At 42.7% G+C, this 15,737-nt stretch overlaps 1 protein-coding gene across 16 annotated transcripts in view; it reads right to left on the bottom strand.

The window, feature by feature from the left end:
• The window catches only part of kirrel3b (kirre like nephrin family adhesion molecule 3b), a 119,580-nt gene that overhangs the window by 38,134 nt on the left and 65,709 nt on the right, over nucleotides 1-15,737 (bottom strand). For all 16 annotated transcript variants that reach the window (XM_057049607.1, XM_057049600.1, XM_057049603.1 and 13 more), the window contains exons 3-4: nucleotides 12,573-12,722; nucleotides 7,519-7,668 (exon numbers count right to left, since the gene is read on the bottom strand). In XM_057049607.1, the coding sequence (XP_056905587.1) occupies nucleotides 7,519-7,668; nucleotides 12,573-12,722 (300 nt within the window). The remainder of the gene's footprint in view (nucleotides 1-7,518; nucleotides 7,669-12,572; nucleotides 12,723-15,737) is intronic.

The following is a 15,737-nucleotide window of genomic DNA, read 5'->3' as shown; positions in this document are numbered from 1 at the left end:
AAAGAAGCATCTGACAGTGTGTGACTGAGAAGAGCCGGAGCATGTCCAGTCAAATGCGTTCTCGCTCGTCAGCCTCCAAGTCTTTGTTCAACGCTTCTTTCCTCTGAAAGGAGGAAAAAAAAAGTTTCCAATGTTGTTGTTCCTGCTGGGGGCACAGGAGCGTGGGGTGTTTTTAACACTGTGCATGTGCAGCTAAGCAGGTCAGTGGCAGACAGAACAGCGCACATTACCTTTTCAGGTCATGTCCCCATGGAACGGCTACCTGCGCAGTCAGACACTGAGTGACCGGTGAAGGAGAAGCAGGAGGACACGGCTGGCTGCTTCACACCTCCTTTCTGTTGTCCTCCATTGTTTATGTGCGGCGACGCGCTCGAAGAGCGCCGTCCAAAGCCCTTGATGCCACCACTGTAGTAACAATATTCTTTTCAAAGCTTGAACTTGCCTGACCTATGCGAGAGCCTTTCGAAAAGGGAAGATTGGACCAGTAACCTAGAACCCATTGGATTCAAATGAAATGAACCGTCGTCTGAGATCTACTGATCCTGCATCGACGGTCAGGTGTGACAGTCATACGGAGGCCAAGCTTTAAACCTGAATCAGCCATCATCATTGCTGGGCTGTTTGCAAACTCGGCACTCCCTAATGGCTCTAAATTAGCTCTTTACTGCAGCAATTCGATGGACTTGGCATAAGTATGGTCGGTGGTCCAGATTGATCACTCCTCTTTAATTACTGGGCTGACTCACCACAAAGTCTCCTTCTCTCGCTGCATTTGCCCTCAACAAATTTACAATCCATCCTGCAAGTGCACTGTTGGTGCACGTGGACGTATGTAAATGCAATGGCAGCTTTGGGTTTTCAAAGAGGATTTTTTTTTTGGTCTGAAAGTCGAGGGTAAAGGGAAGCACTGTAATTTTAAGGCTGCATTAAAAGCTGAATTAGCACCTCAGAAAACGAGCGAACCGACTCTCCAAACAAAATATGATTTGTTACATGATTAAAGCTAGTTGAGAAAATTGCAATTTCCACAAATTCTCTTTGATAATTGAGATTACATTTTGCTGAAACCTTCAGAGAACCAAAGCGCTCGTTTCAAAAAGCCATTTTGCTCCGTTCTCCTCTGGTCCTGCGGAAATTTTATTTGCAGTGGAGCAGCCTTGCTATTTCCTGCTACCTTCAATTTGATAACAATTATCTTCCAGGTTTTCAGGCATTGTTATGGAAGGCAATAAACAACTGTCTTTACATGAGCAACCAGACTATCATTACTGAAACAACATTAATAAACCACACCTGAACTACAACACTCACCTGTGTCAGACAATCTGGACTCACATTTGCACGACTAAAATACATCTGGAGGTTGTGAAGCCATGTTTTTTTGTCAGACACATAAACCCAATAGACTGCAGTCTTCAGAAAAGTTCATGCAGGAACTACAGTGATTTAGGAGGTCTGTTCTAGTGTACTTATGACTGCTCAGTTTTCGACTTTTAAACAGCCAGATTCTATTGTCCAGCAGCAGCAGCTTCCGAGGCGGCGGCAGCAAGGGAGGAAAAAGTAATTTTGGGCTGATAAATGAAAGAGACTTCCTCCCAAGAACGCTCGCAGGTATGAGGAGAGGCTGCTGATGGCTGCGTGCTGTAGCGCTTTAGCAGCCGAGCTCGCTTTCCTGTCGCTCTCAGATTCCTGCACATGTTCTATGTCATCTGATTACGACAGCTTGCAGTTTGTGATGGATGGATCAGGGGAAGGAAACGGGGAAAAGGATAGGAGAGGGACACGCAGCACAGGTGGATACAAGAGATGCACATGGCTCACTGGCCCAAAACGCCGGCCCTCTTCGAGGGCTGTCACTCTGCATCTGTTTGAAAGCCAGAAGATCCTCAGCCACACGCACGTGCACACAAGAAGGTGGAAGAATGGCTGAATGAATAAAAAGAAAGAAGCTATCAATGCACAAAAGAATGGTAGATAGCAATCACAAGCAGCCTGACAGACTTTACACAATACTTACATCAAAGCAGCAAAGGGACGATTTGCAGAGAAGAGCGAGGGGCAATAATAAGAATAATAAGCAGCAGCACAAGCATGTGACAGAAGAAGACAAAAATGGGACAAACATGAAAGGGGAGAGAAAGAAAGCTAACAGAAAGGAAAGATCCCCAAACAGGAAGACGTAGGCGCAAGCATTTTAGGCACAGCGCTGAGGAAAACCCAGTGGCGGCGATTTTGTAATCCATCAAGTGAGCAAATGAGGAGAAGGGAAGGAAAGATGAAGATGAAATGAGGAGTGAAGGACCTGGCAGAGTGGTGACAGCCCCGAAGAGATTGTACCCTTAAAAAACTAGCCATGTGCCGTTCTGGGCCCTGATCTCCACTGACATGGCTGCTCCCTGCTCACCTACACAGAGAGCTGCGCATACGTGTGTGTGTGTGTGGCTGCAAACATAGGACCCTTCACTATGCACTCCTGCCGCTGTACGAGCCCTCTACAGAAACTAGCTGACAAACGTGCATTTAGATCAGCTCAGCCTGTGACGCTTGTTTTTGTAGAGCACAGATGTATCGGTGTCATTTTTCTTCCTTCTGTTGGAAGATGATGGGTTTGAAAGAGAGAGAGAGAGAGAGAACATCCTACATACAGTCTGTCTACCATAATCACGCAGCTGTTCACAGCCTCTCCACCACCGCTGCAGCTGTTGCTGAACTCCTCCTTTACGCTGACGCAACAGCAGGAACAGCACCGTAGCTCAAAGGTCAAAGGGTACATGAGAATAACTGCTGGTGCGAAACAAACGATACTTTGCTGCTGGGCTGAATCTGATGAAAAGTGATTGGATAATCCTGTTGCCCTGCGTCTGAGCCAGCCCAGACCGATGCTGTTTCCTTTGGTTAAGGATCACACTGTGTGTAAACACACCAATAAGTGAGATATTTTCAGAGCCTGGCTCACTTAGAAGCAGAGATAAGCACCGATGCTTCTGCTTTTCCAGACCAAAGATGCATCTCAGCAGCATCAGGCTTATTTACAGCGACTTCTAACACCTCAGTATTTCTCTTTCCTCTGCCTTCAAAGTTTACTTCCATTACTGGAGAAATTACAGAATGATCCTTGACAACTAAACGAATTTAAGCGGATTCAGGGAAAAAACAGATTCGGCTTTTGTTGCTAAAGAAAAAAGTTGCCCTTGGGCTTTTGTGTTCATAAATACTGTTTCAAAAGCACAGGACCAAATATTAACAATGCAGGAATAGATAACAAATGGTACAATGGCTCGTTCCAGCAGCGGATCATCCAAATGTCTGACAAAGACCAGCGTCAGCCTGTGTGGGCAGAATCCTCTAACATGTCGAGGTTGTTTCTTCAGTCTTTTTCTTAAGTTGTCTGCTAAAATGCAAATGATTTGCTTCATAATTATCATTATTTCTCCTTGCATGACGATAGAACAAATGTGGTTTTACATGAATCCAGTAATGCTTGAGTGTGACGTGCAAAGATGACATACAACAAATATAAGAAATTAAACTGGCAACACAACAGTTGATCTTAGAGTCAAGCCAAAAGCAGATTTTTTTATTCATTTATTTTTTTAATTTGGTTACTGTTTTACCTCATTCGAATGCTTCCGCTTGGTGATTTATTCATTTTAAGTTTCAACTAGGAAATCTTGCAGTTGATGTCAGCTAAGCCTACAATGCCTGACATTTATCATTAATCTCCAGCAGTAGGATGGAGATAAGGTAAGAATGTTGAAGTAATCTGTGATCATGCTGCTCTTCAGAGGCTGATATCTATTAATTACTTGAATATGGATACAATCATTCCCAGTTTGCTATCTTTGCTGTTAATCTCTGGCTAACTAAATACGCGACGAGCAATTTGGAAACTTCAATTAGCAAAGATTATGTTGCTGCACAAATTAGCCCCGTAATAATTGGGTGTCATTTTTAAAAGAGCATTTTAAATTAAGAGGAATTAGCAATAAAAAAAATTAAATGATGTGACATAAATAGAATGCAAAAGTTCAGGGACAGATAAAAAACAATCAAATGCAGGGACATTTTGAAAAAACCTCATTAAATACCTGCTTAGTAACACATGTAATAGCAGCATATTGTTGTCTTATAGATTATTAATATTCAGAGTTTTAAAAAAAAACGGAATTAATGCTTGCTTCGGTAATATAAGACTTGCATTTACATTTGTCCATTCCATGAAAAGAGACTATACATACATGGTATTATGAAGGGGGAATGACTGTTCATATGTTGTTAGCGCCTAAAAAGTTCCGTATTGTTTGGATCATCATTTATGGACAACTACCTGCAATACTTCCTGTAGATGAGGAGCAACTGTGAGGTCATAGCTGGTGAAATCTGAGTACCGGTAAATAGAGAAATTGGTCATTCAGAATAAGGTCACGACCAATCCTTTGTAATAAATAAAAATAGCATCAATATGTTGCTAATACAGATGTTAATAACCAGGTAGCTAATGGTGGATATGTGCATCCTTATCTAAAGTGTTAATAATTTTTTTTAGAATATTATTAACTGAGGGACACTGTCTGGTCCCTTTGTTCTCATTGTACCCAACCTGAGGGAGAAAGATTAGAGCAAAGGTGTGGAATGGAGCCAACAGGAATCATAATTAGCCCCTGGGGTCTCTTTTAGAGCTGAATCTCTTCTTTCATGACTAATTCACGTGACCCTGATGATCAGAATAAGATCACTGATCCTTTTCTGATATGTTAAGTTTATCCTGTGAACAAAAAATTGGTTGAAACGTGATTCTTTTGTGGGCATGGTGATGATTAATCTACCTTCCTGAGTCTTGCATTTGGAATTAAGACAAGCCAAATTTCTAACAGCAAGGACACAAATGGTTGGAAAAATGAACAGAATACACATAATACTTGCTCTGTGGCAGTGATAAAGGCTTTTTCTCTGTGTCTTTGAATATTTATGCTTCATTACTTTTGAGCCTATCAGTGAGCGGGGGAGGGGAGTTCCTCTCAAATGGCACATGGAAGAGTTTGGGCTGATATGGACTTATGAAGGATGGAGGGGAGAGTTTTAGATTTATTCTGCTGTCAGCTCTGAGCAGGGAGGCTGCACGTCAGTGTGTGCACCGGTGGGCGTGTGTATAGGAAGTTTGTGTACTTTCATTTGTGTGTGTGTGTGCACAGGTGTGTGTGGAGCCATAGCCGTTTTCCAAGTCAGCAGACACACTCTGTCACCGCTGGCAGGTAATTGACAGGCAGGAATTTTCAGTGACACAGGCCTTTGCATACATTTCCTCCATTACCTTGTGCATGTCAGCTTGGAATTCTTCTTGGCAGTGCACTCAGGAGTTACCAGCTAGCTCTGCAGGGGATTAAACAAACACTTTCCATTCAGGCTTATGGGGAGGAATGATAAACTCTCTCACCCTCAATCAGCCAAACAGGTGATAAAGGCTTCCAGTTTCTCATTCTCACTTCCAGCTTTGCCCCTTTGCTTCCAAAGTCAAACATGTGCAAATGGTTTATTTTTTGTCTTTACTTGCAGAGTGCAGGCACAGCCAGGGGAGAGGGTCTGATATCTTGGAACAAAAAGCTTATTTGCATCGTCGTTATGAAAAGTTATCGACTGAAGTGATCAGATGAGCTGTTATAAATACATCACCATTCAAGTCAGTTTTCGCCGTTTAAAATTGTGACGGTACTTAGCCGAAGCCACTGAACTACAGCTCGTCTGGAACAAATCCATCCACACCCACACGTGTACCTCTACGTATGTGTCTGTTTAGAACCTATACAGCAAACCACGCTAGCGATCTCTATCTGTTTCAGATCTATTTAGGGTTGTGAGGCTCCTTGAATCTACCCCAAGTCTGTATAGCATTTATATCTGTGACGCCACTGTTTTGGCCATTCATTGTCATTCCATGAGGTCTGACACAGAACTACTGGAGCCTTGCAAAAATACCAAGCTTGGAGGACTGAAAACCGATAGCTCCTAAGAGATCCATCAAGCAAACAGAGGTGGCAGCAGCTGTCAGAGGCTCTTGACTATATAGCTTATGACTCACTAGCAACTTGCTATCTGAAACCGATTCTGAAGCTGCAGAGAGCATCCTCTAGTGTTGGGAGACAGCACCGTTTTTGTGTGGGAACGGCTTTGCGCAGCCCATCGCAACACTGGTTTTAAACCGCTGAGATAAAGCAGGAAGATCTGAACGAGCAGAGACAGACGGTCAGAGAAAACAACCCACACTTGTCGCTCCGTGTAAAACATTCACAGTTCTCTGCGCATTTGTGGAGGAGCTCTGTGGCCACAGGAGGCACACTCCTCTCTTCTTCCTCAGCCTTCGATCTTTTTGCGATGCGGCTGACTCCAGGAATCCTCCACAGAGGGACGGAGAGAGAGGCAGGTTGTTCCATCAAGAGAAGTTGGCAGGGGTCAGAAAAGGAGAATTAGCAACGTGCCCGCGCGAGTCCTGCTCGGCGAGGTGGAAATTGCAATGCTGAATGATAACCTCATAAAGTTTAATTAAGAAATACTAACCTCTGGAGCTTTCTGCGCCAAGGCTGCGTTCCAAGTAAAGAAATTAAAGAGCAATCCAAGACGTTTGAAGTTCTGTCATATTAGTCGCCATCTTTCAAATGGGAGGCATTAGCATTGATTTGATACCTCCCTGAAGGTTTGTTCTGACTCCAGCACAAATATTTGTTGATGTTTTCATCAACCGCTGATTTATTATTTATTATCTTCTGAACTGTCCAATGATTTGGCTCAAGAGGGTTTGAGTTGACATTTTACTGATGGATAAGGGTTAAATCTCTTTTGATTGACTGATTTTCCTTTATTTTATTCCTTCATCATACATGCATATCTCAGACTGGAGCTGGGTTAGCTGGGTTAGCATTACCAGTAGAAAAGTGATCAAAAAGCTCATAATGGAAACACCTGACTTTCAAAAAAAACCTCCTAAATGTCAGCAAAAAAGGTGTTTTGCTCTCATGAGGAGGAATTTTAGATGTTTTGATATAGGAATAGATCTCTAAAGTGCAATGGAAACACTATCGCATTTAGCTGACACGGGGCCTGAAGTATGAAGTCACGTGACCAGTTATCAGATGAGATGGCGGCGTGGTAAATATAGACAGAAGAGAAGAGCAAATATTGTATTACACATAATAATAAAATAGCACCGACAAACATTATTATTGCCAAGGAAGCCACAGTAGGAACTACAACTGTACCAACATACAACATTCATCTTTCCTCCCGAGTCTCGAGGCGAGATTTAATAAGAATTACGAAGGTCAAACACTATTCGATGGAAACTTGTGCAAAGCAAAATTTTACTCATTGAAATCCCAGAAATATTGCAAGAATATAGAAAAGGGAGAAAAGAGCATTCATGAGTTTGAGTCCTCAAACCAGAATATGAAATGAAGTCAATGATGTAGGTGTGTTTGTGTGTGTGTGTGTGTGTGTGCGGTGTGTGTGTGTTCAAACTCCACTCACCGAGTACAGTGAGACGGGCGGGGCGGGATCTCATGGCTGCCTGGACAGCCTGGCACTCAAACACTGCATCGTCCATCAGCTCCGCATGCTGGATTCGCAGATGATGTTCTCCTGAACTGTGGTCTCCAATCACGGTGTAGCGAGGATAACCTGCAGCACAAACGCATAATCCTCTGTAGCGTTAAAAAACCAAGCCAACCAATAAATGGATGAGTCCAGATATTCTGGGTCTGACTGGTGTGAGCCTGACCTTCAGAGTCAGGACATCTAACGTCTAAACCAAAGAAGAAAAAGTCTTGACTTTAAACCGCCCAAGTTTGTGAAACTAAAGGAAACGTTCACTCGTTCCCAGTCTGGTTATGAGCGAACACTGTTGTCATTTAAACAAATCACCAGGAATGTTTTAAGTCGCGAGATTGTCTTTGCATGCGTGAGTTTGAAGTCACACTTGGAAACAAACCAGTCTCATTTCCATCAGATGCATGAGAACCATGATTCACGTCATGATTCAGAGGTCTACAGGCTTCAGCCCACTGCCTCCATGCCCGAGTTGATGAAACGGAAACAAAATTAGAAATTCCTGCATGATTAAAGCCTTGTTTCAAAGTCTATTCTTGCCCCCCATATGTCGTTACCACACCAAATGTGTTTAGAGCTACTACAAAAATGAGATCTTTCATCGCTTAGTAAAATGATTTATGGTTCAATAATGAAAGATTTATTTTCAAGGGATGTGAATATTTCACATGTTGAGGAAGACAAATGAAAGATATTCCCTTTTCCGTTATCTAACCCCATCTCCAACGTGTTGGGAAGTGATTCTCTCCAGATGAGACAGAAAAGTGTGTTTAGCTGGAAACTATAGGGCACCTTCTACATGTTCTGGCAATCCCGTTTCTTTTCATTCGTCTTTATTACTGGAGTTTGGGTATGTAAAATCACTCCTGTGAGTGTGAAGAAGTTCATACTGAGAATTTCTTTTTTTCCCCTCCAGTGGTCCTTGAAACCTTGTTGAGCAGCAAAACTAATGGACAGGATGGGAGAGTTTCACACTCCAAAGAGTTTAGATGTTTTACAAAGGCCCTGGTGCAGTAATAACAATAATCACAAGTTTAGGATGCTTATTTGCACTTTTTAAGCATACAGATATTTGGATATTGCTGGCAGTAAAATGTGGATTTGTCAGTAATCGCAAGATAGTCATGTTTTTCCCCAAACATGTCTTTTTTTTTCTCTTCTTTTCTCACTTCAGATTAATGTTAAATTGAAATTCAAACTTGTTGCCTCAAGTCCCGTTTTAGCACTTTCAAATTACTTGAAAATAACTTCATGCTAATATTGTCCACCCCTGTATAATAACTGGTGATTCACTGTGGTTTTTTGTGGATTGTCTTTTGGAGCTAATAAATGTGGAAATGGCCAAGTAAAGAACTAGCATTGTCGCAGCTTCACACAACAACTTCAGGTATGTGAGCCCCCCCCCCGACGGTAAAATGGTTGTCATATGAATATGGCTTATGAGCGATAGCAGGACTTTGGTAGAACTGCTCATAAATGTGATGGGGTTAATAGAGATGTGATCACACCTAAAAGCTTCCATTAATAAAGTTAATAACCACCGCCTGAAAAAGAGCTTTCTGCGTGTTCATACTCAGATTGGTGCCTAAAATAGAGGGCACACCATTATGAGCACAAAGTCACCTGGGGACCCATTTTGATTCAATTTTATGTTCATTGCTGAGATCCAAAGCAATGATGCCACAGCAGATCACAAGGGTAATGATCATTGCGCTTCCTGAATGATGTGACCTTTAGTTGACTCTGCTCCACAAAGCCACTGTGTATTCTAACGTCTTAGCCCAGGAAGTGCCTTTACTTCAACTGCACTTTTGTTTCGCTTGTCTTAATTGCGCCAAAGCATCAACCATGTACATTTCAGTTTTTAAAAAAAAGAGATGATGCAGCCAATTACGTTATTTCTGCCGCTGGCAACCTGAGAATAATTCGAGTGTGTGACGATATTGCTGTGTTCCAATTTCATTGCTGTGCATTAGCTGTTTCCAAATGTAATTTGCATTTTGTGGTGGGAAGTAAGTGATAAGACTTTAATAATCTCATTTCAGAAGAGCAGAAGTGGGTTTTTGCAACATTTAGCACCTTGATGGAGCATTTGTGAGTCTAGCTGAAATCGTAATGGCGCAGGTGAAGACTGATCACCTCTGGTCTGGTGTTTACATGGAAGCCCATTGATCTGAGCGCCACGTTTGAAGACATGATGTGTTGCCTCAAGTAAACAATGTAAAGTATAGCCATGAAGGAGCAGTCAATCCATCAGGTGGAAATGGATTTATCCTGGGGCAGAATCAATTTCTGGTTGTGCATGTGTGTTAGATGGTGTGTATATGTAGAAGACCCAAGGGGAGGTGGCCGTGTCATCCGTCCACCTCATTATTGAGAGTTCTGGGTGGTGATTACGCTGTAATATGCAGCGTTGGCCGCAGTGGTTACCGTTGCCAACGCCACTAATGCTAATGATTGGTCCAGTAATACCACTTATTTGTAATGGTGGTTAGTTTTCATTCTTGATGGCTGTTAACAGTAATTATTTAATTTGGAGTCATTTTACTCTGGTTACTCTGCCTTGCAGAGCATCTTACCTAGTAATCGATAATATCAAGGGACAGCTGTTCGGATCGTTGCCTCACAGCCAGAAGGTTCTGGGTTTGCTTCTTTTCCCGCCCGTGTTCAATTTGTCCCATTGTCCGATGAGATTTGGGGGAAAGATGAACTGGTGACTGTAAATTCAGCTGAGGTTTTAATGGTTGTGGTTGGATACGCTAACCCGGTGATGATCCAGCAGGGTCCGGTCCAGGCTGTACCACCCATCGCTCCTGAATGCAGCTGTCAGTGGCTCAATTTGGCTGCTTTGTCTTCGCCCATGTTGTGAGCAGCAGATACGTTGTTATGAGTATCCATGTCTTTGATTGGCGTTTTCGAAGCGGACGTGAAGCGACTCTACTTTTCTTTCATTAGAGTGAGAAACGCGTGGAACGTGTGGCGTCAATAGAAGATTCTGGAACAGATAGGGACGGTTGGCTTTTGTGTCTTTTTGTGCTAAAGTGTTTTTCCGTATAATCACGGCTCCTGTGAATGGAAACAGGTCTCCGGAGGAGAACCACGCTGCCGATGCAGATCCTTTCGGTGAAAAGCTTAACCGTCCTATATTGTTGAAAGGCTCGGCACAACATTTGACTTGCCAGCGATTGTATGTACACAGCTGCCACCTTTCATTAGTTTCTGTACGTCTCACAGTGAATACACTCTGCATATGTTAACGTGGGCAGGCATCACAAAAAAGACAGCTATGAAGCAACACATTTTCAAAAAGTGTCATCCCTCTGAATAGAAGGCATTCAGCGTCTTCCATGCTGATCATTGTACCTTGTTCTCCAGACAGCACACTATACAAAATCTTGTGCTTTTTCCTGATTCTATAGGATGAGCCTCACAGCACAGAGGAAAGAGGAAATAAGTGGGGGGAATAATTAGCACTGATTCATATGGCCTTGTCTTCTTGAAACAATGAAAATGGAAGCAAACAACCTTTGCACCTGTTTTACTTTAACCCGAAATACAACGATGGTCTCCCGCTCTGCCCGCACGAACCCCTTCTTTCTGTCTTCAAAGATCCTAAGTGCTCTCCCAGCCGGCCTCAAAGGAGACTCAAAGGCTGCGGCACGACTGTTTATTGCAACCCACCCCCCCGCCGGCTCCCATGGGCCTGATAAGAACCGGAGCAGGGAATAGGTTGGCTTTACTGGGGCTCTGCCAGCCACTGAGGTTTAATTACACAGCACATCAATGACAGCAAAGGTCTGTTTGCTAAAGGTCAGAGCATGAGCGGACACCACCAATTCCAAGTTTAATACATTTTTAATCATTCCTGTCATTGCTGACCGTACAACAATAGTTTTGCCTGGCCAGAATAATATGTTAATATATTTAAACCTCTCTGTGCCGTAACCTATAGAATCATCATTTGTCACTCTTGCTTACACTGTGGAAACATGTTTGTTTTTTTCTTTCGGTATTGATCTAGAAAGAGGAGCTCGCTATTGAACTGTTTCTGCATTTTCTCAATAATCAGAAGTTACTGAACATGCGATATTCCCCTGAAGGGCTTCCCTAAATATGAACTGTGTGAGATTCGAGCTTTTCTGGACAAATAATGTGGTCATTCCTGAGCGATAAGGGCACAATATGCTTTAATGAATCATTTGCTACAACAGCTCAGAGCGTCAAAAGATTGTAAGTGTTAATTTAGAGGTGTGAAAGTTTGTTTGAAATGAGCTCAGCTAATAAATAAACATAAAAACTCAATTGGTGGAACAACAGGCCTGTAAAAAAAACAGCACAGTTCTCCCTTTTACTCCAAATTAAACAATTAAGAGAATTATACATGAGATGCTGTGTAATTAGAGTATGTCAGCCGCTCTTCAAAAACCTATTTAGCAGAAACATCAGAGGACGCCCGGCTGAACTGTTGATTTCTGCCTCCATTCACTCGTTTGTGTTTCTGTGTCAAACCCGTAAGACAAATCAGCATCTTACAATGAAACAAAGATTCTGATGCCGGTGCTTTCGATTTGTCTTGCAGTTCTTGGCATTTTCTTTTTATTACTAACCGCTCTTGATGCTAATGCTGATGTGAATATGTGAGTGTGATGGCCCCATTTTACTGATGGTTGTGGTTTTTATGTCATGGGTGCAGTAATCGCTCTGTTCTTGCCTTTTAAAAGCATTTCATAAGCTCTGGGTCCTAGAAGTACTTTACAAAAAGGGTTCTTCTTCTGTGATGCTGCATTAAATGAAAATAAAATGACTTTTTTTTTGCTGCACTCCCTGTTTGAGGAGTTACATAAACAGCAGGATGTGACGTCCGCATGCAGGGGTTAAGCGACAATCTGAATGTGACTCATGGGCGAGAGTCCTAATTAAAGTAGGGAAACAAGCGTGATGCAGAAACACAGGGTGTCATCAACATCATTCCTTACCAGACAGGTCTCTGCCCACCCCAAGAGCCAGGCCATCTTTGATCCACAGGACAACACCATGGTAACCAGGTATGGTGCAGGGCAACGTCACCGGCTGGCCGGCCACCACCACCAGGTCCTGTGGTTGCTGCGAAAACATGGTCTCCACCCCTTTAAAACAGGACAAGGAGAAGAAGCTTTAGTGTGAGACATTAGGAAGAGGTTTTGGTGTAAAGAGCATTTATCAACGTGCTTTGCTGCAGGAGTGAGGAGCATCACTCCACTCCCACCAATGTTCCTCAAACCTCGCGTCAAAATCAGCAATAAAGGAAGATTCCTCTACGATCCTTGAGATCAGAGGTGCCAGTACAGCACTGCTGAAATGCACCCTAGGAGACAGCCATCAGGTGTCAGCTTGGTTCATTTATGAAGGATCGTCACCATGCAGATGGTTCTCAGCTCACGGATCACATGTTCTTGTCTGCCAACACTGCTTGAGGGTCATACATTAACTGGAGCTCACACCCATGTATTCCAACTGTGCAGCTACTATTAACTGTCCTCCTCTGCCATGTGTTCAAGCGGAAAAGTGGTGCGTGGTGAACTCCATTAGAGGCAGATGCTGCTCTAATGGGGGGGTGGTAAGGTTGGGATGTTGTGGAGGCTGCACACCAGTAATAATGTGCAGTTAGACACTTTTAAGACACAGACATACACACTCCAACACAAATGCAAGGGTTAAAATTATTATGGTTTACCTGCGTCTCGGGATGGCGCACGTATGAATCCAATTGATAAAAGACAAATATTTACTGCACATCGATTACTACTAGAAATAAGGTCAACGCGTTTGGCGATGGCCCCCACGAAGGATATTTTCATTCTTTAAAATTAAATTCCCCTCAGTGGAAAAGGCTCCTTTTCTTCAAAACTCTGCTGCCGAGGAGGGATTTGAATCTTTTGTTGTGCTGCTTTAATACCCGCTACAGAAAGCAATGCTTGCTGTCATGTGAGGAACTGATTGTAATTTAGTTGGAAAATGCCACAACAATCCCGAGAAGTCATTTTTCAGTTCTGACCCGAATTCTACAAGATGGATTACTTGTTATAGATGTAAGCAGGAGTTTTCACATTGATTCATGCACTCTCTTCTACGTCTACTCTGTCACACAGGCCTCCGTGATGCCGTATTTTAATAGAGATCTATTACTAAAGCAAAAGCCTAGACACAGGTAGCTGGAGCTCTGCCTCATTGCAACGGTGCATGTTTCATCATTTTACAGACTGAACAGGCTCTGCCTTTGCTAACACTCCCTTTTTGTAGCTGAGTAAACATGCGATGGGCTGATGGTGGCCGGATGAGACTTTATCTCGGTTCTGAGTTGCCCTTCAGTCCCAGACAGCTCTGCTCAGGCCTGACTCTGCTCCCACATGAGGAGCTTATCTCAACTGTCCCCCGCTTCAGCATGAGCGCTGCACCAACATACAGATGGCGCGTCAACACTTCAGCTGGTGCGGCTCTGAAAAAAAAACCTGCTGTAAATATCACTGAATTGTGTATTGTAGGATCAATTCAGCAGCACGCTAATTGATTCAACAGGTTTGCCTTGCTGTCTGTGCACATGCCTTTATGCTTCCTTGAGCCCCTCGTGTCATCAAGGAAAAGATTCTATTTTAAAATAGACTTCTTGCCACACTGGTTGGCACACAGCTACAGCAACAGATGGATTCCAGCAACAGTCTCAGCTCTTCTACGTTTTAATCTCTTCACACAGGCAGATTTTAGACCTCGGTTTTCTGTGATTGAGAACAACAACCTGCCCAGAGGATTCAGTAAACAGAACACTGACTCCAAAAAGTCTCTTTGTGTTAACATGCTTGTGATGTCGCTGGCACACACTAAGCTGTGTGACTGAAAAAGGTCACTTAAGTAGTTTTGCACAAAAATATCTACACAGGAAAAAAAAAAATCGATCGTCTGGCCCTCGACAGGGCTTTGAAATTTAGGCAACTCTGTCGACATTGACCCTCAAGAACGTCCCTGGAGCTTGTGTCTAAAGGCAGGAATGGCACTGTCCAGTTCCTTTTAGGGAGCTTTAATGGAAATATGGACGTTTTAATGGAAATAAGTTATTCATTTTATTTTTGCACTATTGGCCTGACCTGCAGTAACTCTAAGCTCATGTCAGGGCTTAACACAGTACAACAATACTGTATTACAGCCAGTAAATACTAGCCCTTAGTTTAACCATTGAAGAGGAGTTTCTACTTCAATTACTGTATTCATTTGCCGTGTCCAAGCAATGATATTCAGTGAGATGATACTGATGCATTTGTGTGACATTATTAAAACCAGGCTGAACTCTTGGTGCCTTTTCAAGGCGCCAAGGGAATAACAATAACGAGTGAAATTTAGTAATCTCTACTTCACAAGTGCAAGAGGAGCTCTATTTTGACAGCCATCAGAAAGCTTTAAGAAATATGTCAAAGAATAAGCATGAGTGCCATAGTTTGGGAACAAAACTGTGCCAGGGTGATGGACAGTCTTTTCAAACAGCAGCTTATTCTTTATTAGAGTAACCGTTAAAAAGTCACCTCCCTCAATCAATTTACAGCTCGGTTGAGTCTTCCAACAAATGCTCTGCATGCCAGCACACAGGAGCAGAAAAATGGTTGATGTGCTTGAGAGGCTCTGGTCTCACATCAAGGTGCCTACATTCATTCATCCAACCCCCCCTGCCCACATAAATCTCTGTCACTTCCGTCAGATTTATCCTTCTCTGGGCTGGCAGACTGGCGAAACACAGATGAATGCATTAAAGCTCTCTCATGTAAAATGAAACAGTGAAAGCAAACGCAACGGCAAAATTAAGAATTAAATGATAGACTTCTACAGTCCAACATGGATCATAAGAAGTACATCAAATTTGTTTCCATTTATCTTGGGGACAATTATTACGAACTGTAACTGTATGTTCAAATCTTTTTTCTTTTCTTTTCCATCATTTGGCCTTGAAAAGCTTTGTGTGTTGTAAAATAAAATGCAGAGAACAAATACATCAATGCGGAAAGAAACTTTGTTGAAAGAGTGTTTTGTTTCACGTCTCATCATTGTCTGTTTAGATCAGAGTCGTGTCTGTTACCGAGGCTAAGCTCCACTTAGATGGTCGCATTTGCCATCAGCGT

The sequence above is a fragment of the Takifugu flavidus genome, chromosome 12 (genome assembly GCF_003711565.1).
Source record: "Takifugu flavidus isolate HTHZ2018 chromosome 12, ASM371156v2, whole genome shotgun sequence".
Classification (NCBI taxonomy): Eukaryota; Metazoa; Chordata; class Actinopteri; order Tetraodontiformes; family Tetraodontidae; genus Takifugu; species Takifugu flavidus.
Note: the sequence above shows the minus strand (reverse complement) of the source record. Positions and strands in the feature narration are given on the sequence as shown.